Source organism: Lingula anatina, chromosome 7, assembly GCF_051362555.1.
Source record: "Lingula anatina isolate TDL-2025a chromosome 7, LinAna3.0, whole genome shotgun sequence".
NCBI classification, from domain to species: Eukaryota; Metazoa; Brachiopoda; class Lingulata; order Lingulida; family Lingulidae; genus Lingula; species Lingula anatina.
The window spans coordinates 11429410-11452584 of NC_141773.1; the positions used below are offsets into that span (position 1 = coordinate 11429410).

At 36.4% G+C, this 23175-nt stretch overlaps 1 protein-coding gene and 1 long non-coding RNA gene across 2 annotated transcripts; both read left to right on the forward strand.

Moving 5' to 3' along the window:
* Positions 1-534: 534 nt before the first annotated feature.
* LOC147760746 (uncharacterized) lies at positions 535-23175 on the forward strand. The gene is made up of 8 exons (XM_087017728.1): positions 535-675; positions 9104-9493; positions 10652-10951; positions 11218-11592; positions 17131-17430; positions 17916-17996; positions 18191-18360; positions 18661-23175. Exons 1-8 carry the CDS (start codon positions 645-647, stop codon positions 18673-18675), a joined length of 1662 nt encoding a protein of 553 aa, XP_086873854.1. The 5' UTR covers positions 535-644; the 3' UTR covers positions 18676-23175.
* Positions 4809-6352, forward strand: LOC147760747 (uncharacterized). The gene is made up of 2 exons (XR_015335607.1): positions 4809-5352; positions 5878-6352. It is a non-coding gene; the product is annotated as an uncharacterized LOC147760747 (long non-coding RNA).

A 23175-nucleotide genomic window follows, 5' to 3' on the forward strand; every position in this document is an offset into this window, starting at 1 on the left:
TCTGACACGCGAGATGAAATTAAAATGTGCATTTAAATCTCTGACTAGAACTACAATGTAAAAAAACACTATGAATACAGAATACAGAAGTACAGCGAAGCTCTAGCTTCGTTATATACTTTCTGACGGAAGATATTTAGGCAATGTTTGCAACTTGAAATTAAACAGGAACATATGACGGCCAGGAGAAAACGGAATTGCCTTAAAGGATATTGTACATGTCACATTTGCTAAATATCGATCTAAGAGACGGTTGCTTTAATAAACTCTACACAGATCACCTGAATTAATAATCAGGTAATCCGTTTGTTAAGTTGGTGTTAATTTACCAATATTATCCATATAAATAAACAGCTAAAATACACATTTACAAAATGTTCTAGATAGCAACCTTATAAGGTTCTAAAGAGAACAACCTGACCGCGCCCTGTAAAGTATGCGCTCCCTCGTATAGCTGCTAACTTAAATATCCATTAACTGATGTTAGAGACATTGCGTTAGTGGTGACTAACTTGTCGTCGACAACAGCCATTTTATCGAATTTGCTTAGTTGATATTGGAAACCTGCCGCCTTTGCACGACACTTAACGTTATCTTTCAAACCACGAACAAACTGGAGAGACCAATCTAATCACAGATACAAAATGCTGATCTTGAGTTGCTGTTTAATTCTAGGTGAGTTACGTCATTAAGGGATTCTGGTAGATATACAGTTTCACCAGCAGGGGCCGTATTTTCCAAAGGTAACAATTTTAATATGTTTACCTGTACTTGTATTGTAACGTGGCGCGTTAGATAGCGATTCACACAGGTACCGTATAGCTAAAAAAACACGACTATTGGTACGCGTATGATCGATAACTGATTTAATTCTCGTAAGATTACCATCCGCCCCCTTCCTTATGAATAGGTATTACTTTATTAATACAATGCAACCGTCGTGTAGCCGCATGTTAGAAGACAGTGTTTGATTACGCACAGCAGTAGGAGGCCGCTACCCCTTCCCAGCAAGGAGTCAACACAGCAGCGCGTAACCCGGGGTTAATTAGGGGTTATTAGCTGTCCACTTATGATCGGTATTGTTCGTCTTGATTGCAGCACACTTCCTACTCACTATTGGTTCGACCGCCTCTTCTTTAAATGCTCTCTCAAACCTTTCCTCAGTCAGCCGAGAATGGAAACACGTTTATCTGCCGATAAACTACGTCGTTGATGTATTACTCGGCATCATTTTACAGTGGGTCATAAGGCTCTATCTATCATTTTTTTCGTCTCGCATTTTACCAGATTAAGCTGACGCTCGAAAACTAAATTTAATAATTTTCTCACGTGCACCGTATCCAGCTAATTTTACGACAATAACTACCACGGCACCTCCGCCATTTGCAATTGTAGACGAACCACGTGTTTCCAACTGATAGGCCAATACAATTATACCAGACCCATTGTACGAGAAAAGACCGTTTATATTTAATGAATTAAAAAACATTTGAGGATTGCGATTTTCTATTGATATACTATCGATGGTATCCCTGTATTAAATCATCCACTGCTACCCCCTCTTTTGTAGTGTAGCATGACTCGTATCACAAGATGGCCTTAGAAATGAAGTAAGACAGGCCTACACTCTGATAGTTTTTAGTCTATTATTAACCCTAATGTCGTTGCTTGTCATTCATTCTAGAACTCTCTGAGCCATCGCAAAATTATTTGCCAGGACATTTAAAGGCTACTTCTTAACGGATTTTTTTTTATTTGCGCTGAGTCCAAAATGTTCGAGGACGTCTCTGTCGTTATCGCCGTTTCTCGGACGCAGTCCCAGACAAAGGATCGGAAAGTTTCTAAATAAAAGAACTTATAAATGCTGCCACTAGCCATCCTTATTGTTCCTAAGTAAAGAGAGGCGATAATGATCTTTTCTTTCTTCTAGCTTAGTCTGTGACAGAATCTTATTTGCATAATAACTATCTGACTAGAGCACAACGACAGACCTTTGCTTCACTACGCTGTGGAAGCGCACCCCTCAGAGTGGAAACCGGGCGTTATTCTAATACACCACTAAATGAGCGCATATGCGTTTATTGTTCTTGTAATGAAATAGAGAGTGAGAAACATTTTTTAATTAACTGTGAGCTCTATAAAGACATCAGAGAAGAGCTTTTTAACCTTGCAAATCAAATAGACGGAAATTTTAATGTTTTTAATAACTATGAAAAGTTTATATTTCTTATGCAAAACGAACAAATACAATTTTATACAGCAAAAAAAGCACATGCAATGATGTGGAAAAGAAGCAAAGTTAACAACAAAGAGAGAGTTTAAAGTTTTATTTATAATATCCTTTTTTACGTATTTTATTGATAAGTAACAATTTTAATGAACTTCTTTGAATTATAAATGCAGTAGCACGGGTTTTAGTCTCTCATAACCCTTAGCAGGGTGGGTTTTATTTATTTAAAACGTGAGACGTTAATAAAATTATTATTATTATTATTATTATTACTAAAATGAACAAGGTTAGGCCTACAATGCAACCACCTATTATTACGACCATTAATGAGGTTCTTTGCTACACTCCCTTTCTTCATGATCGCGAAACCAGTGGGGTGCTGTGTTTTAAATATATAAAAAAGGGCCTCGCGAGGTGAAGCTATAATAATGAAATAAAAAAATCCAATGAATAGGCCTATCTAATAAACCATGAAGCACGTAGTCTAGGCCTCTTCTTTGACCGACATCACATTTTTACATTCTTTGTTTTAATAAGAGGACGAACGTGGTCTAATTTGTCTTTTGGTGGTGTGTGATTTTGCTCGAAGTAGCGGAGTCAAGTAAATCGGTGATTTACCGTTGGTAAGAGTAGCGATCATCGCTCCTGCGTCCTCATAGATTACTTTCTAATCACCCGTAATTAACGCAGTCAGGAATAAGCGCTCAAATAGGGGTTTTTGTATCAGGGAAAATTTTAGTATTAATCTTATGTTATTATGTATCTGTATTATGTAATCATGTAACTCATTTTCCCAAGGCAACCACCAATTATGACGACCATTAATGAAGTTCTCTGCTACACTCTCTCCTCATGATCACTTGCTCGATCGTGAAACCCTGGAGGTGTTGTATATATATTTGGGGTAGTTTACTATAGCATGCTACACTCTCCTCATGATCAGCTGCTCGATCGTGAAATCTGGAGTGAAACCCATGGTTTATCTAACAATGGTTTAAATAAATAAAAAGGGTGTCACGGAGGTGAAGCTGCTTAACTCATAAGAATAACGAACGAAAAAATACGATGAACATTTAATAAACCACGAAGCACGTATGTTTTGACTGTTATCGCCTTTTTTACATAAGATGTCTCAACAAGAAGGCAGATGTAGTCCAATTTGTCTTTTGTTGGTGATTCTGCTTCAGGTGGCTGAGATTAGTTGATCGGTGATGCACCGTTGGTAAGAGTAGCAATCATCACTCCTGCGTTCTAACGGATTACTTTCCAACCCCCCATAATTAACGCAGCCAGGAATAGGCGCTGAAATAGGGGGTATTAAATCAGGAATTAATTTTTGTAATAATGTATCCGTAAAATAAGAATCGTAACATTATCACGTATTTTTCCTGATGGAAAATATCATAATTTATGCACACTGATCGAATTATAAAGAAAATCTCCAGATGTAAACAAAGGTCAGTCAAGTATCACTCATCCCAGGCTGCAGGGCAGATATAGAGAATTGAATGAAGCGCCAGTGATCTGGCATCCCTACAAATTTGTCATAATGATTCATGGGCAAACAATAGAAGCATGAAATTAACACCTTTTACAGTGTGAATGACGACACCTTATGAGGCTTTTGTTTCTTCCCCTGGGTTGGTATTACAAAGTAAGTATGTTGACGTAAGTGTGTTGACTTTTGCATGTTCAAAGGAACAATGGAAATGTCATTTCAAAACAAAGAGCCACATTTCCCTACTTAGGTGTCAATGAAACGCAAAAAAGACAAAATCACCAGCTGTTACTGACTGAGTCTAACTCAAATGCAAAAAGGTACGCACAGCGACAAAGCGCTATTGTAAACAATGACCCGACCATGAGATCAATAAGATGTATAAAATGACTATTTGTATTATAAAACTGTACCCCTGCCCCTACTTGTATATTATTACACACACAAGGCCACCCTATTACACACACAAGGCCACCCTATACCAGAGTTACAGATTGATTTTTCATTACACAGTCTCTTGCACTGAAGAAAAATACTCATAATTAATTTGCGGCCCTAGTAGAGGGTCTTCTCTCGCTTTCTCTCAAATCAAAATAAACTAGCAAACATGAAAATTGGCAAAATGTATTAGAATGTAAAGTGTTGCGAACCCTTTAAACAAGGTGAATGGTAATATGCACGTTTAGACAAATTTTAATTTTAATTTCAATTAAATTTAATTTTAATTAAAATTGATATTACCAAAATTAGTAAATGTCGTTTGTGTCATGTATCAATATTTTTGCGCATAATAGTACCTACGTTATAAACATTCAGCAAAGATATTTGGAAGGCCGCTCTTTTGTTGTTTATATCAAAGGAAAACTATTTGATACCCATCGTATCAATCATTATACCATGATAAGAGATTAGCATACTAATTTATGTCCCCAGTAATAATAACTTTAACAATAACAACAAACCTTCCTACTGTGCTTTCTGTTGCAAAAACAATTAGCCACGACTGTTTTATATATTACTAGATATTTATAATAATGACAATTTGAAAATCTTCAAAAGTACCGACAGGGACACGAACTCCCGTTGGGTAGGTTGCAGACGACTCAACGACGTTAACCGTTGTTCCACCAATTCTATTGTTCACGCGTACAGATATCGACAGCTCTGTATTGCCGCGCATGCCGAAGCTTTGCGGAAATTGCCGAAGGCTAGGAAAATTCTTCAAAATATTGACCCATTAGAGCCTGCGTCATCAAAACAAACGGCAGCCATACTGGAGGGAGACCGGAATCGTCTGCTGCGCATGAACAAGCCATGTCTGTAGTTCAGTTTTCGTTTTCTGTATTTTCTTTCATATTTAACCGAGCAAAATGATGAATTACTGCAGGGTATTTGATCGAGAGAAGGTAACTAACTTTACAAGCGTTCACAGACTGCCTGCAGTGGTAAAAATCCATGGTGAAGGAACTAAAACAAACGGAGGAGAGACGTCGAAGTGGTTTTGAATCAAGACTCTTCGGAAAAGTAAAGGATAAAACTAATTTATTTTATAGCAAAGAATGAAGAGCCAACTGTGCAGATTTTACCATAAAAGAAAAAAAACAGTAGAACACCAAAGACCTAGGTGTGTACGTTTGGGGCGCACGTATATATTTAAAGTAGTGCCCAAAAAGTGTGGGTGGAGAGTGTGTTAATTTGTTAAAACGTGTGGAAATACCCAGGCAGGGTTTCGACTTTTATAATGAAGACTCGCCTATTGCCTTGGGTGTAATTTGTTATCAGTTACGGTGCTCTCTAGATTTTATCGGCTGTCACCTACCTCTTTAATACCTGGTTAGCATTATTCCCAATTAGTGTCAAGGCTATATTTGTACTGTACACAGCTGAGCTGGGCCAATTAAATCAATTACCTGTATGAAGTGTATTTGGAAGTTAGTGGCTTTCGATTTGGTGTAGTGATAAGAGTAATTTTATTTTGCAAGTAAATTCTACCTCAGGTGTAATTGACATATAACTTTAATAACCTCATGAAATAATTTTGCACTTTCCTCTGTAAAAATGTTAAATTCTGCTCCTTTCAACTGTAATGTTGTATGTTATAATATGAATAAAAATCACTCTTGTTATCTTTCTATTAATTTACATTTAGGAAATTGATCGGGCATTTCCCACCAAGCCACACTGATTGGGTGCAAGTAAATTATTTAAAAAAAACGGAAGCTTTTGATGACAGGTACAAAAGGCAGCTAGATGACACACAAGGTAGAAGCAGCAAAAAATATTCCTAGATCTCTGTGACCAGCTGAGGAGACAGGATCTGAACATCAGGAGAGTGAAATCCACTGCATGACAGGAGTTATTTAATTGAAGCGACACTCAGAACTCAGCATTTCATGTTCACTTTTATTCATACAAAATGTGCAATTTTTCCTATATGTTTAAGCAAATGGTTGCGGAAATCAATTCATGAACTGAATTATTGTTATTTTACATTGGACATCATAAATACATAAGTGTGAAAAATGCCTTGCTTCTGTGAATGACTGAATAATAATAAAATCCTAACAATGTTGCTTATATGAATGGTTGCATTCATGGTGAATATTAAACTCTCTCAAACAACAGTCTCGTTACATGTATTTTCTAATGAACCAAAATGAAGTACAAGAATGCTGAAATAATTTAAAAAGTTGATGATGGTATAGAGCAAATGTTCTGCATACTTTACTTATGTATAAACAATAGCATCTGAAAATCCCCAATATAGTTAGGCTTTACATTTAAAAAAAGAGAACAACAAATACCTGATATTGCAGTTTTAAAGTAAATTTAAAATATATGAATTTTGTTCACTGAATACCTAGCAAAATATTCTCAATGCAAATGGTATATTAAATTTTATAAAATCAGTTTGATACAATACTTTTATCACAGTAGATGTATTTTGAAAACTTATTTACAACACAACTCACCAACTTTATTTTGATACAAAGGACACGTCTTTTTCATCATTGACATAGTTTCTATTGCTCCATTGATATCAAGTGTATAGTCCCATGGCAAATTCCCTTCTCTAAGTCCCACTTAAACTGAGGTTTGAGGATATTTGTAGTGCCTAACAAATGCTTCTGTGAATGACTGAACTAATAATAAAATGCTAACAATGTTGCTTATATGAATAAACAACAGTCTTGTTACATGTACTTTCTAATGAACCAATATGAAGTACAAGAATGCTGAAATAATTTCTGACAGCTTCACGATGTAAAGATAAGTCATAACTAACAGCAATATTTCATGTCATAAGACAATCATACATTCTTCCTTGAATCCACAAGGGTTTATCCTGATGATCAGCTCAAATTTCTTATATCTATCCTTTATGAAAAAAAGTGCTTCTATTTAAGGTTAAACTTATGATTACACATTAAACTCTCTCAAACTATAACTGTTATTACCCAAAGAACAAGAAAAATGAAGTACAAGATAACTGAACTATCTTCTGACAACACGATGTTGGGTAAGTAGCATTTAGTAGGATTTCACGTTTTTAGACTGTCTTGAGTTCATATCGGTCGATCCCGCTGATCAGCTGAAGCCACAGCTTGTATATATCCTTTTCCCTTTGGTGTCCTTGATCGTGTTATGAAGTTTACTTAGTTTTATTTGGTTTACCTATATTTACGCTACTATTCCCCGTCGTTCATTCCCTCCAGCATGGCCGCGGGACTAATGTTACGGAGCAAATATGACGTCACTGTAATGGGTTAATACTTTTAGTACATTAAATCAAATCCAGACTATCTCCCACTGCCCTGAGGTATGGCTAAAGGCTTTCAGTTGTCATCAGACTTTGTAATTTGGGAGAAAAAAGTGAAACAGTAACTTCTGGTGATGAATAATAGGTAATAGTGCTGCAAGGTGTTGTTTTTTATCCCTGATGTACGAGTAGCTTTTTCTACAGTTTCTATAATTCTCTTAACGTATGAAAATATGCAGGTTTTCTGATATAATAAGACTTTGATAAAATCAAAACCAATAATACTTTTAAAGTCGAGAGTCGGGATAAATATCGGCAAGGTGGAGATATGTCCCGCCGGCGCTTCCGCAACAGCAAGACTGAAGGACGCAAGTTACAAAGCAAAACATGTTTAGTCAAGTTAAAGACTTAATTACCGGTTTAACTTCGGCGGCAGTGCCTACTGCTGTGAGCAACATGCGCTGTCCATCGTAATCCCCCTATCATTAACACTGTCGGGGACGTGCGCATTAGCGCGTCTGATGTAGACAGCGTGTGCTATTAAAGTGACCGGGGACTTATTAGCTATAGTGTACCTGTGCTCTTTCGAACAACGGTACTGTTGATTTAGTGACACTATGTTGCACTTATATATATATAGCTAAAGCTGGTGAGAGGTACATAACATACATGTATGAGATCTAAAGGTGAGAGGTATAGTGTACATGTATGAGATCTAGGGCTAAGACCCATAAAACGTGTTATTTACTCATTTTGTATTTTACCGATGATCTTTAAGTGCTTGGACGTACAGGTAGTTCATAAGGCATTAAGACTACCCTCTACCAGGGTGCTAGATTTTACAGGCACATTTTCCACCAGCCAGAAGCTAGGAGATTGACCATATTTAGCCGCAAACATTATCTGTGAATATCTAGTGAAAAACCAATCAATGGACCTGGTACAGGGTACATCAAGACTATAAAACATCACTGGGACTAAGAGAATATTCCACGATAAAGTCGTTCATGATCGTGAAAGCGTTTCCCCTTATACCACCGTGAACAGGTAGATGTCTTTAGCTGTAGGCAGATCGAAAGGCTTTCTTAAGTGAGCCCAGCACACTTAAAGTATCTGTTATACAAAGTTTAAATACAATGTACCTCTGCTGAGAAAAAAAATTATGTAACATTTAGGATTTCGTCGCTGTCATTCATAAAAATTCAAACGGATTATTTACCCTCTCGGCATAGTGTTGTTGGTCGTGACAGAGGGGGATTGTTTGGTTGTTGAATAATTTATTTAAGTACAATATCGATTAGGGGAGAATAAAAGTGCACAAAGGAGGTAAACAGATGATTCAAATACCTTTGCTATTGCTTTGTTTGTTTTACTTTTTGAAGTATTCACGCGTAGCACTGTCAGGATAAATCAATCGCCCAAGGTTAACGCCATGGTGTTTTTCTTATGTAACTTGAGCATGTAATAAAAGGGCAAGCTCTTTTTGTAAATCATTAAAATGAATCCTAGGTAGCATCACGCCAACACCTCTGATAAGTTTTATGAAACTTTCCACGCACATTCACACACGGTGAAATATATACAGAATTACTTGCAATATCTAACTTGGTTTCAGCTAGTCATTTGGCAGGGGCTTTGCTAGATGACCCAAATACCGTGTTTGTGCGAGAAAATGGAACTGCCAAACTTCATTGGACACTGTTTATTGGGGAAAATGCAGGCTTGGCGTCGGTTCTCGCCATGATCAAAAAGAGAGATACCCCCGGTACTCCGCTTTGTCAGTGGGTGAAGTTACGTGCACACGGGGAGGACAACCATTGCGACCGAGGAATGAGCTTAACAATCACCCCAGAACATATGCGTGTACCAGGTCCAACGAACATTACTGCTACGTTTTCCTTTAAGAACAAGGGGCGTGTCGATGATGGGATCTACGAGTGTCGTTTTGTGATTGACGAAAAGTGGCACGAGATGCAAGTGTATCCGAGATATCTAGTGACAACTGGTAAGTTACTTGTGCGTTTAGTCCAGATGTTTGCATTTGCTAGTATGTTATATGGTTGTTTTTTTTTATCAAAAGCATCTGATCCGATTCTTTAGTTTTATATAAAAGTGTAATTAATATATCACATTAAGCAATCCATAAAGCAATTAAAGTCATAATAACTCTTTGTTTTGGCCAAAAATTGGATTTTCCTGGCGTAAACGGCAATTTTCACGTACTTACCAATGGTCAACTACCCCATTCCTGCATTCAAAGTTGGTCCAGGGATTTTTTCCTAAACGCTTGGTTTTTTGTTAAAATCTCTTAAGAGATTTTAACTGACGGAGCCCTCTCTGACAATGCATAAGTCACGCGATATCGAGCGGGATTTTCTGATGACCTACTTAAAACCGCGGGAAAAGCAGACAACAACAACAGTTTATTACAATAAAATAAGATTCAGACGATATACAGGGGTAATCGTCTTATTGCTCAGAATGCATGTATATCTACAACCAGTGCAGTTCTGGGCTTTTCGTTATCCGACACAATGTACAAAAACTCGCAACATACGTCTGAGGATTGTGTAATGCGGCTGCTATATCTTATCCCGCCACATGTTTTTTTGGCGTCGAATGCACGCGAAAATCCGCGTGATGCGCCAACATCCTTGGCAACGGATGCCTTGACGACCGGGAAGAAAGGCACCGAAAGCAGCCCTATTGACAAGCACAGTTTTCAGTTTTACTACAATAACAGCCGTTTTAGTGGTGAAATGCAATATAATATATTTCCATGTGTTGTTTAGAATGTACATGTATTTCTTGCGGAATTTTGAATCTCAATTATTATTGCTTTAAGTAGAATATATTTCACTTCCTTTTTTGTTATTGGACAAATCTGGTCAACTTTTTAAAATTCGTTTCTACGTGTATATCTATATAGGCATTTAAATGCCTTTATGATGCAAGTCTTGTTTCTGCATTACTATATTTAAATTTAAAAAAAACTATACATATGAATGGGGTTATTGTGGAAATAAGTGCTTTCCTGAATACAAGTATGAACTAACAGAAACGGGTGATAATTAAACAATCTTTTTAGGTTAATCCTCTATATGAGTTTGTAATAGAGACAGATTTTAAGTTAAAATAGCATTAAACAGTACATTTTCCTCAGTTGAACCAAACGTGACCTTGAATGCGACTTACAGTAACACATGCATCACCGACATCATCTGCCATGTTAGAGGTGGCCGCCCAAAGCCTGTTGAAACGATCCTTATGAAGAATGGAACCGAAATATCTCGCTCCAGTCTTAAATGTCACGATGATGCAGACGAAACAGATGACAGTGAGGCATCCTATTGCTCTTCAGTCCATTCTGTTGAAAACTCGGGAGGTCAGTACAAGTGTCAAGTGGAACATGCCGGTTACGTTGTTGACAGCGCAGAAGTGGACATTCCATTTAGAACACAAGGTGAACATGAACAGTGTAATTTCATAATATTTCAATCTTTCTCTCTTACACACACACACACACACACACACACACGAAAATAAAAGTGATATTTTATTGAAATTATATCAATCGTCAAATAATGCCAAGCTTTTTTTAATATTATTAGAATAATTTATAGGTGGCATCACGTCAACAAGTTTGATAAATTTTATGAATACATTCACGCACATTCACACACGTTGAAATATATTCAGAATTATTTGCGATATCAAACTTGGTTTCAGGTAGTCATTTGGCAGCGACTTTGCAAGATGACCCACATACCGAGTTTGTGCCTGAGAATGGCCCTGTCGCACTCCGATGGCCACTGTTTATTGGTGAAAATGCAGGCAGGTCGTCGGTGAACGTCATGATCAAAAAGAGAGACGCTCTGCTTTGTCAGTGGGTAAAGGCACACGGCGAGTTAAACCAATGCGTGCCAGGAATAAAGTTAACAATCAACCCAAAACACGTGCGTGTACCGGGTCCAACGAACATTACTGCTACGTTTTCCTTTAAGAACAAGGGGCGTGTCGATGATGGGGTCTACGAGTGTCGTTTAGTGATTGACGAAAAGTGGCACGAGATGCGAGTGTATCAGATATATTTAGTGACAACGGGTGAGTTGCTTGTGTGTTTAGTGTAGATGTTTGCATTTGCTAGTACGTGATTCTTGTGGTTGATTTTTTTATCGCATGTATCCGATCCAATTTTTTAATTTTATATAAAAGTATAATTTTTTTATTTCACAATTAGCAATCCATTAAGCAATTAAGTAGAATATATTTCACATCTTTTTTTTTTTTTTGTTACTGACAAATCTGGTTAACTTCGTAAAATTCTTTATTAAGAATGTGTATATTTACCCCGTGGACCATTTGAAGATTACACTGCGATTAATGCGGTGGAAAATACAATAGAGGGAGTGTATAATGTTAGGATCGCTTAACGATTGTTGACGGCATATAGTAACTAGCCTAATCCCCCTGGTCGCCAGGGTAGCCATGCCCCCTTAGAGTACTTATGTAAACAAACGGTCTCCCGTAGCGAACTATCCTTTTGTTCAACAGCTTCGCGCGTGCAGCTGATTATGTATTTAGTGACACTATAGCTATCTGCATATAAATTTGTGCTAGCAGTTATTTGATTCATTCTGCTGGGTCGGATGTTGTGGATCAGCCCACTGGTTCGTTGATTTATTTTTTTCTGAAGATTGGTGATGCAGATTTTGAGTGCTTAATTATTTACCCTCCTTCTAACAAGAGAAAGGGGAAGGGAGAGAAAAAGAGAGAGTGTCAAATGAAATGGGTAATGAGTAATACAATACATTAAATAAAAGGACTCGCGGTGGAAGAAACGATAGACTGTTTTGCATCAAGGTATGTCATTATAATCCGACATGGCCCATAACAGGAGGGATTATACTTTAAATACAGACTCATTGTTGTATGACTTATATTTGTGCCGACTTATATTTTACTCTCGTTCATTTCGTGAAACTATTTCCTTGAATAAAGATTTGCCTGTTTAAATTTACTTTGTGACAAGAAGTAATTAATAAAACACGCCTGTTGAAAAGGGGGCTTTTCGTAACTAATAAAGGTTCACTGTTCAGGAAAATATCGTCGCTGTTCGTCGCCGCTACCTTCAGGAAAGCGTACCCTCCGCTTGGATCACTGGCATTTAAGGGCAATTTACATTTTAGCTAATAATTCTGAATTTACCAATATTTTGGCCTAAATTCGATGTCAGATTCATAGCCATGACGCAAAGCCGCCAGAGTAACTGTTTAAATTTCCAAACATTCTATTTCGTTTTTTTCCTAATGTTTTTTATTATCAGTCGAAAACGTTTTCATGTTTAACTTCTCAAACCTGTACACACCATTCTGGACTATTTTATTTTATCCAACTACACATAAAAATACCACTAACTGCCCCCCCCCCCCTAAACAATCAGACTAGAACGCGTGGCGATAAAATGTGTCGCTAGATCTTGTAAACACTCAGCGAAATGCACCTAGTGACTATATTCAATGTGCCGTCACTTAATTGCTTTCTCGATTTCATTAATTGACGATAGTAATTGCAGTAAACAAGGAAGAGGAAATGCTGAAGACAAAACAACGTCGGGTCTTTGTGTGACTTTCTCCCTAAACACTTTTTATGTTGCTGTCAAAGAAAAAGGAGCCGAGATAGCGATCCTTTAACGTTTGATACATAATGTTCATTAATGTCATAATTTTGGCGATTTATTGAAACCATATTTGTACAGAGTAGGTTAGCATAAGTTTAGCAACAACCAGTATGAAGAACAACTCCCTTTTTAAATGAGGCAAGACACCCACTTCACACTGATTATAACCTTGAGAAAGACATTATGCAACAAGGCAAAGGAGTTATACAAAGTTCTTTCAACTTGTGTATGAATACAACACATTCTTTGTCGCTTTTACAAGACAATGGAGGCGAGCAAGCGGTATAATTACAATATACAATAAAAAGGAAATAAGTTTAGAAAGCTTACTTCGGGTCAGCCCTTTGCTTGTTCGAAAGAAAGAGATAGGTATCGCGCCGCGACTCCCTTTATTAAACCTTCGTGTGTTTGTGTAAAAGTGTGAAAGACAGGCAACGGTCTTGAGTCGCTGTTGATATTGTTCGCGATTAATATTGAAGTATACCTCCTTCGCCTGCATGTAAACGTGTTACTTTTCCTCATGTGCACTATATTTCTTTTAGGTGGTTGAGACAAGGCGATGAGATCGATAAAAGTAGAGGTTAATCTAAACAATTAGATGCGATTTTTGTGAAATGTTTAAATTCTTGAATTTCTAATTTTTAAAATCTTTCATACACGGCCTCATATTTGTATTACTCTCAGGCCATACTCTTCGATATTATTGTGTTACACGGGACATCTGGAAACCTGAAGCACAGGGCAATGTGAAACTTAATTCGCTACGGAGTCTTGTTATCCTTCATGCAGTTTTATAGCTGGGATGAACACTGCGAAGTAGAAACAGGCTTTACTTAGCTTTACTTAATATACGACAGTTTAAACAAAACCAGTTTGCAAGGCTTGCTTTGATTTGGCGTTAACCTGACACTGGTTTTGAAAGAACAAATATAAATATGTTGGATGGATTAAATCACCGACTTCGTTATAATTTAACTAAATGTGTTCATTTACACAGTAACACAGATAATATTTATAAGTTGTCTGTCGTTCAGCACGCATTATAGGCGAGTAGCTAAACAGTGACGATGATCACAGTAATTGTATAGGCATCGTTTAAGCTTGTTCAAGAGATAATAACAGTCGCGTTTAACAATAGATAGCGAGCTATAGTAAGACCCCCTCCTCTTCAACTTATGATTTACACTGTTAATTGGCCGTACTTTCATATATTGTATGATCACACAGTCAGACTTTCCCCGGTTGCACGTTGGAGTTAGATTGTCCTTGCGCCTCTGTCAATGCACCTCATTTAATTTCAATTTTATAATACAAGTATAGTATAAGTAATATATTATTTCCTTATTCCTCATTCATTATCATTCATGTTTTATAAATACTTGAATGCGGTACGTTTATAAATAAATTATGCATTTTTAAATTAATGCAATAAGAATTTTTTGAGACAGATTGATGCTGACGCTCATGCATGTCAATCAAACAAACAATACTTTAGTTCAATTTTTGACTGCGGAAATATCATATTTGATGAAATAACTGTTAACAAATTTAACTAGCAGTTTGTAAGCAACGCAAAATCATAATCAGCTGCGCGTGCCAAACTAGTGAACAAAAGGACAGTTCGCTACGCGAGGCACGCGTTAGCATGGGTTCTAACCTCTTAAAGCTATAATCCTATCGCCGCAACAAACAATGGGGACCTTCTGGTTGATGTATCATGCTATTAATTACACCTAGTTACAGCGGATTGTCTTGTCGCGCTGGACCACAGAAACCGGCGTCGTGGGGTTCACTCATCTTAAGTATTGTGTTATTCCACCTAAGCTATTGTGTTTGTGCGTTCGAATTTTGAAGGGATTTATACGGCCCTCCATTGTTTGTCCGCCCCCTTCTACTCACAAGATAGGGATTAAAACATTTCGAACGTTGTTACACCGGTGTACAACGGAAACAAAATTATTACTACCACGTACATGTATATAGCCATTTTATGCCTTTATTATTCAAGTCTTGTTTCTGCAATTCTGTGTGTATATATATATACAGCATTGGTCAAAAAGGTTGTCACACCCCCATTTCCATGTACTTTTATTTACAAATGATCACCTCACAGCTGTGAACTGTTATAAATAGTGCTTTTTATTACGTATACCGTGTCTAACATGATTAATGGTTTAAAAATACAAAATAGTGGTGAAAATAAACATATTTTATACCATTTAGTAAAATTTATAAGAGGTACCCCCTCAAATCGACTGTTTCACTGTGACTTCTAAAGATGTAAAGAAATGACTATAAAATTAAAAAGACGCCATCAAATGTCACCGAATTCACACACAATTAGCATTAGGGTGTGCTCATTAAAGATCACGTGCCTAACAGCGTGTGCGTCTACCGCGTACTGCAATTATTTCCTGTAGACGTCGCGACAAGCCTTCAACACGGGTTACAATTCTGTTTTGTGGGATATTGTTCCATTCTTCTTAAACAAGTTGGGGGAGTTGGTCCACGTTTTTATGGGGTTGGTTCTCCTTTGCATTGCACACTCCAATACATGTCACAGTTGATTAGTAAGTTTGATATCAGGGCTCAAAGATGGTGGTTCCATCCTTAGACCATTATGTTTCTTCAACAAACAGTTGTCAGGCGAGAGGTGTGAGCAAGTGTGCAGTCATGATTAAGCCTGAAGTTAACCCCAAAGTCAGTTCTTGAAGATGGAATGAGATATCAGCTGAGAATGCTACGTTCAGTGATCCCACAGGCACCTGAACCTGGCCATCCATCACTGGAAGGAAGTTGATTTTGACGCAGAATCAAATTATTTCTTGTATCCCATCGATGGTCAAAGAGGGTCCATAGACATGTTAAAAAATGCCTCTTGGAAGGGTGTGTGTAGGATAATATCGCCTGAGGTGTTAGATCAATCCGCATTTGGAGAACATTCCAAGCCCATGGTATTAGTTCATTGTTCCTTTTGGAACAAAACGTAACAGGGGCATTTTGATGTAACATTCTCAACAGAAATCTCACTCCATTTGCAAGAGGTGACTTCAGGGATACTACTGGCTTCATTGTGACGACGCACTTGCTCACAGCTCTCGTCTGGCAAACGATTTGTTGCAGAAACACAGGGCTCTGAGGATGGGACAACCGTCTTTGAGCCCTGATATTAATCCTACTGAGCACCTGTGGCATTAGTTGGAATGTGCATTGCAGAGGAGAACCAATTCCCAAATAATCTTGACGAATTCCACCACGCTCTTTAGGATGAATGGGACAATATGCCACATAACCGAATTGTTACCCGTGTTGAAGGCTTGTCGCGCTGTCTACAGGAGATAATTGCAGTACGCAGTAAACGCACACGCTGTTAGGCACGTGATCTTTAACGAGCACACCCTAATGCTAATTGTGTGTGAATTTGGTGACATTTGATGGCATCTTTTTAATTTTATAGACATTTCTTTACATCTGAAGAAGTCACAGTGAAACAGTCGATTTGAGGGGATACCTCTTATAAATTTTACTAAATGGTATAAAATATGTATATTTTCACCACTATTTTGTATTTTTTTAACCATTAATCATGTTAGACACGGTATCCGTGATAAAAAGCACTATTTATAACAGTTCACAGCTGTGAGGTGATCATTTGTAATTAAAAGTACATGGAAATGGGGGTGGGACAACCTTTTTGACCAATGCTGTGTATGTATATATATATATATATATATATATATATATATATATATATATATATATATATATATATATATATATAACAAACTATACGTACGATGTGAATGGGGTTATTATGGAAATAAATGCTTGCCTGAATACAGGTATACACTAGAAGAAGAGGGTGATAATTGAACATTTTTTTTCGATTAATCCTCTATATGAGTCTGTAATAGTGGCAGCTTTTAAGTTAAAATAGCATTAAACCGTCTCTTTTTTCTCAGTTGAACCAAACGTGACCTTGAATGCGACTTACAGCAACACATGCATGACCAACATCATCTGCCATGTTAGAGGTGGCCGCCCAAAGCCTGTTGAAACGATCCTTATGAAGAATGGAACCGAAATATCTCGCTCCAGTCTTAAATGTCAAGATGATGCAGACGAAACAGATGACAATGAGGCATCCTATTGCTCTTCAGTCCATTCTGTTGAAAACTCAGGTGGTCAGTTCAAGTGTAGAGTGGAACATGCCGATTACTTTGTTGACAGTTCCGAAGTGGACATCCCATTTAGAACACAAGGTGAACATGAACAGTGTAATTTCATAATATTTCAATCTTTCTCTCTTACACACACACACACACACACACACACACACAAAAAAAAATAATAAAAGTGATACTTTATTGAAATTATATCAATCATCAAATCAATCGTTGTAATTTTAATTTTATATAAAATAATAAAACTATTTTATAAATTTTATATAATATTTAGCATATATTTCACTTCCTTTTTTGTTATTGGACAAATAAAAAATTTGTGAATTTTTTTTCTATATTCATATAGCCATTTAAATGTATTTATTATGCTTGTCTTTTTTTCTTCATTACTGTGTTTATAAAAAAACTATATATACGATGTAAGTGGGGTTATTGTGAAAATAAATGCTTGCCTGAATACAACAACAAACTTAAAGAAACGCTCTAGACTTCAATGCCAAATAGAGGTATTTGATACACATGACAATCTTATTGCTCTTCAATCCATTCTGTTAAAAACTCAGGCGGTCAATGGAAGTGCAAAGTGGAACATGCTGAGTACGTGGTTGACAGCGCAGAAGTGGACATCCCATTTAGAACAAAAGGTGAACCTGAGGAGTGTATTTCATATATTACAATCTCTTTCTCTCATATTGCATGTTGTTGGTAATATTGAAAACGGAACTAAAACTGATATTTACTTCAAATATCATTAATTATCACGGGCAATTTTTTCATCTCATTTTAGTAACCAATTCCATTAATTTTTTTCAATCTTTTAAACCATCGTCACCGACAGAAAATGAAACAAGTGCTCCATGGCCTGGGATGAATTACTGTGTGTATGCAGCCAATACACTTGTTAATGTTATAGTGATACTTACATCAATTATCTTCGTTCTCATAGTATTTGTTATGGTACTTGTGTACCTAATTTTGAGGCAAAGACGGAAACACCAAAACGTTACGGTAAGCTTTACTCATTTCAGTTTGACATTGGTGAAATAAACTCATTTTATAGATCGTTAAGATACTGCATCCATTTTCTGTTTCAATTAAGCTTCGTTGTAGAATAACAGAGTTAAAATTGTGCATGGTGAACAAGTTAAAAGCATTTCAGTGAAGGCCGTACTGGATTAGAAATAGTTCATGCGATGATTTCGAATGGTCTTTCTATCAATCGGTTCTTCTGTGTTCAAACATACTACTGTTACATTATACACTCACGCATAGCGTCAAAATGTGATAGGGCTACCGTAAATATTTCAGGTACCGGGGCGATAAAAGATACTTGACTTGTGGACTTAACTCCGGAGACGGTCAAGCGAAAGTGCTTCCTGGCATTGTGCATGTGGAAAACAATGCACCTTGCGAAGAAACACAGCCTCCTGTTAGGTGTAGTCTTTGATGATGATGATAGATTAAACACCCAGACCCAATATAGAGGTGCATTTCACATACTGAAGTGTCAAAAAATAAAAATGAATGAATTCAAAATTGTATACAATATTTCAAAACATATATGTGTATAGAACAAAAATCCACGACTGTCTCAACTGAAATTCTAATTTTAAATTTTACCATGTCTTTAACATTACGCAAAGAGCCCTATATGGTAACGTATGTTCCAAAAACCGTACGGTAACGTATGTTCTTGCCATATAATTTTCATTTTTATGCTGCGTTCCGATATATTTTTAGTGGTTCAGTCATCGTAAATTAGACATGACATAAGGACGTTTTTATAAATATTTTAACTGTATCTCAAGGGGCTTTGCGTCATGGCTTATACTAGGTAACGTATGTTCCCTAGAAAAATTGTCAAAATGTTTCATTTTGTTAAGTACTTGTGTGCAAGAGGTACAATGTTTTCTTTTGCTGACCGAACAATATATTGTGTTTCCATGATTGTTTGACATTTCTGATATAATATTTGGATCATGAAGGGAATTTTTTTTATTTAATGCTTATTTTACTGACGGTAGGGTGTATTTTCTCCATTATTTTAAATATTCTGTGACAAACAAAGTCGCTCAAAAACAATTAACTGCTGTATACAGAAGATTATTATACTTTTAAGCAACGATATACAGGTACTTATGGGAGATAAACCACTGAACAAAACCAGTGATGACTGAATTTTCAAAGTGAGTAGAACGTTTCACAGTTGGACGTTTTGTATTTGTGACAGTAACGTGTGTTCCTTTTTGGGGTTAAACTAAGAATCATTTTTAATTATTCATGGTTCCAGGAGAGTGAAACTTTAATACAAGCTGCTTCATGTGGGACCCTAAAATATTCAAAACAGTTAGCAATCTGTGCAGTAAATATTTTTAATAACGTGCTTGTGACATAAATTGCACCTCTATATTTAGTCCGGTTGCTTAGGGCAAAAAAATGGCCAAATCGTGACACAGCGGATAAAAGCACCAAATTTTGCATGTGGGTACCTTTTGACATACTAAATCAAATAAGAGCCGTAGCCCACGGAAAAAATTTACCGTTTGGCCAAAAAATCCAAAATGGCCGCCAATTTGAGAAATTTAGTAGAAATATATACATATCTATGTTGATTTTTATCAAATTAAGTATTTTCTCAATGATTTCCACATCCTTATTACCCATATTATGCATATGTGTCAGATAACATACTAGTGTCCTTGGACCTATTGAAAAATCCAAGATGGCCGCCGTATGGCATAGGAATATGTACAAGGGTTTTCAACTAACTAATGCCATCTAGGAAGATGCATTGCCCACTATCTAATTAATTTTGTTTCTTATTGCACAAATAATATATTTGTGGTGAGTAACTTACCTTTATTCACAGGCAATTCGAGAAAAATCCAAGATGGCCCCCATATCAAAGGAATACTAGTATACACATAGGGCTTCTTCTGCCATGGAGATATAATATTAATTGATAAATTAGGTTTGTTTCTGAGTATTTTCCACATTTTTTTTAATTAACATAATACATATGTGATGAGATTGTTATGTGTATCCTTTTTGAAAACAAAACAAAACAAAACAAAATGGCTGCCATTAGCCATAGAAGGTGGGGTTCAGTTAATACCTGCGAGAGATAGGCTTACAAATAAAATGAAGCTGAATTCAGTTGTTATTCTGTTTTTTTTTTAGTATAATTATCCCATGATACATATCTGTTAGGTAATTAATGTCCATATTTTATCATTTTGGGGAAATCCAAGCTGGCCTTCTTTTCCCCATAGGAAAACTGGTGCATTAGATTTTATAGGCACTTCTAAGGCAAATGAGGGTAATCATGATATTTTTTCAAAGTACTTAAGGGTATACACTTGTTACCCACCAGATAGATATCTAAAAGTTCAAAAAGAATGTGGGAAATACCGAGAAACAAAATTCATTTTATATTGAACCCAATGTTTCTCTGGCAGTAGTTGAATGTACTATTCTTATTGTGAATTGCAGCAATCTTGAATTTTCTCAAATACGCAAGATGCACACCTGCTACACACCAGATTTATAAAGAGTAAGGTTAATAAGGATGTCAACATGTTTAAACATCAAACGGTTTTATTTCAACTATTCTATTAATTGACACCTATGTGCATTTGAATGATATATTCCTATGACAACTGGCAACTATCTTGGGTTTTCTCCGAATAATACTCAAGGATACATAGACTTTCAAGACACACAGGATAAATAGGATATGAAAAACATTTAAAAACGACCCAAAGTTGACTACATTTAAATCGTACTGAGTGTAACTCTAGAATTATTTGATTATGTGTTCAAATATTCAAATGACAAAAGGCAGACATCTTGAATTTCTTCAGAATACCCAAAGATACACACGTGTCACAGACCAGGTATACATCATAGGGGTAATAATAAATGGAATGAAAAACATAAATTATTTTTAAAACAAACCCATGGAAATGTAATTGTATAATGAACCATATGCCTCTCTAGCAGCAATTGAAACCCACCCATTAGTATTCCTATGTTGAATTGTAGGTATCTTTTTCTCAGAATATCAAAGGATGCACACTATTTACCCACCAGATATATATCATAGGACTAATAAGGATGGGCAAAACTTGATAAGCAAACACAAATTCACCCTGGTAGTAGATGAAAAGCCATGGATGTGCAGTTGTAATTCCAGTAGTATTCCTATGGCCAGCGACGGCCATCTTGGGTTTTCTCAAAATGATCAAATATGCACATTTATTACCTGCTAGATATGTATCACAGTGTAATAATAATGTGTAAAACACTAAAAAAATAAGCTGAATTTGATAGTGAATTAGCTGGCATTAGTTCCAACCCTTTGTAATACTAGAAGTATTCCTATTACATATGACGGCCATCTTGGATTTTCTCAAAATGTCCAAGAATACTGTTAGTTACTCACCACATACATATTGTGTGGGTAGAAAGGATGTGGAAAACACTCAGAAACCAGCTTAATTTGATAGTGAAAAACTCATCTTTCCAGTTGCCATTAGTTGAATCTCCCGTATACTAGAATTCCTGTGGCACATGGCAGCCATCTTGGATTTTCCAAAATGCCCAAGAACACTTCGTAGTTACTCACCACAAACATATTATGTGGGCAACAAAGATCTGAGAAACAGACTTAATTTGATAGTGGACATCGTTTCGTTCTAGCTGGTGATAGTTGTGCACTAGTATTCCTATGGCTGTTTCTATGGCAAATGACAGCCATCTTGGATTTTTTCAAAAAGTCCAAGGGAACTTGTTTGCTATCTGACATATATGAATAAAATGGGTAATAAGGGTGTGGAAAACTCTGAGAAAATAATTTATTTGATTAAAATCAACATAGGTATGTATATATTTCTAAAGAATTCAATAAATTGGCGGCCATTTTGGGTTTTTTGGCCAAACGGTACATTTTTTTCCGTGGGCTACGGCTCTAATTTGATTAAGAATGTCAAAAGGTACCCACATGCAAAATTTGGTGCTTTTATCCGCCGTGTCACGATTTTTTCCTTAAGCCACCGGACTAATTGGGTTTGGGCGTAAAGCATTCCAAGCCATGGGTTTCCTCCAAACACTCATGTTTAATGAATTTTCACGATAACGACATTTTTCTCCGACTTACCAACCTTTATTCTTCCCTTTCTAACAACCGGTAAAATCCAGGCTCGGAAAATAAAGCGATCCACATGGCAACCGATATATTTTAATCTGAATCATTGCGCGTTTGAAGAACTCGAAAACAATCGACGGAGAATTGTAATGGAAAAAAAAATTAAAAAGAAAGAAAAAAAGGAAAAACACTGTGTAAATACTACTAGACATTGGGAAGGTAGAGCATCGGAATCGGCTTTAAACGCTGTTAAATTGGCAATCATCTTTATCATTATAGTTTTATCCACACCGTGATTCTTTCCAAGGAATTTTGGATTCTTCAAACAGCGATGACAAAAACGGATCTGGAAGCGATGCAGCAAAATACAAATTGCCAGGAGTGAAAAAGTAATCAGCATCTTTAAAATAAAATAATAAAACAAAAGTGTGCTACAGCTGATGCAACTGTCCAAATTAAGGGATGCATATGTGAAGACATATGTGAACAAGTTAATTCTGAAACCTGTATATGGCACTTGTTAGAAGCCACTCATTGATCGTTTGGTTTTAAATTTTAGGTCTTTTGAATGTTTCCTGATCCCTTAAGGAATATTTGACATTTTGTTTTGTTTGTAAAAGATAATGCAGTCTATGATCCGGTTGATTTGATATACTAATAAACAATTTTTGCATCCA

Excerpts from the sequence above, each read along its gene's own strand:
- LOC147760746 (XM_087017728.1), top strand. The coding sequence starts at position 645 with ATGCTGATCTTGAGTTGCTGTTTAATTCTAG. Across the intron at positions 676-9,103 it reads GAGTTGCTGTTTAATTCTAG|CTAGTCATTTGGCAGGGGCT; the intron begins GTGAGTTACGTC and ends ACTTGGTTTCAG. Across the intron at positions 9,494-10,651 it reads GAGATATCTAGTGACAACTG|TTGAACCAAACGTGACCTTG; the intron begins GTAAGTTACTTG and ends CATTTTCCTCAG.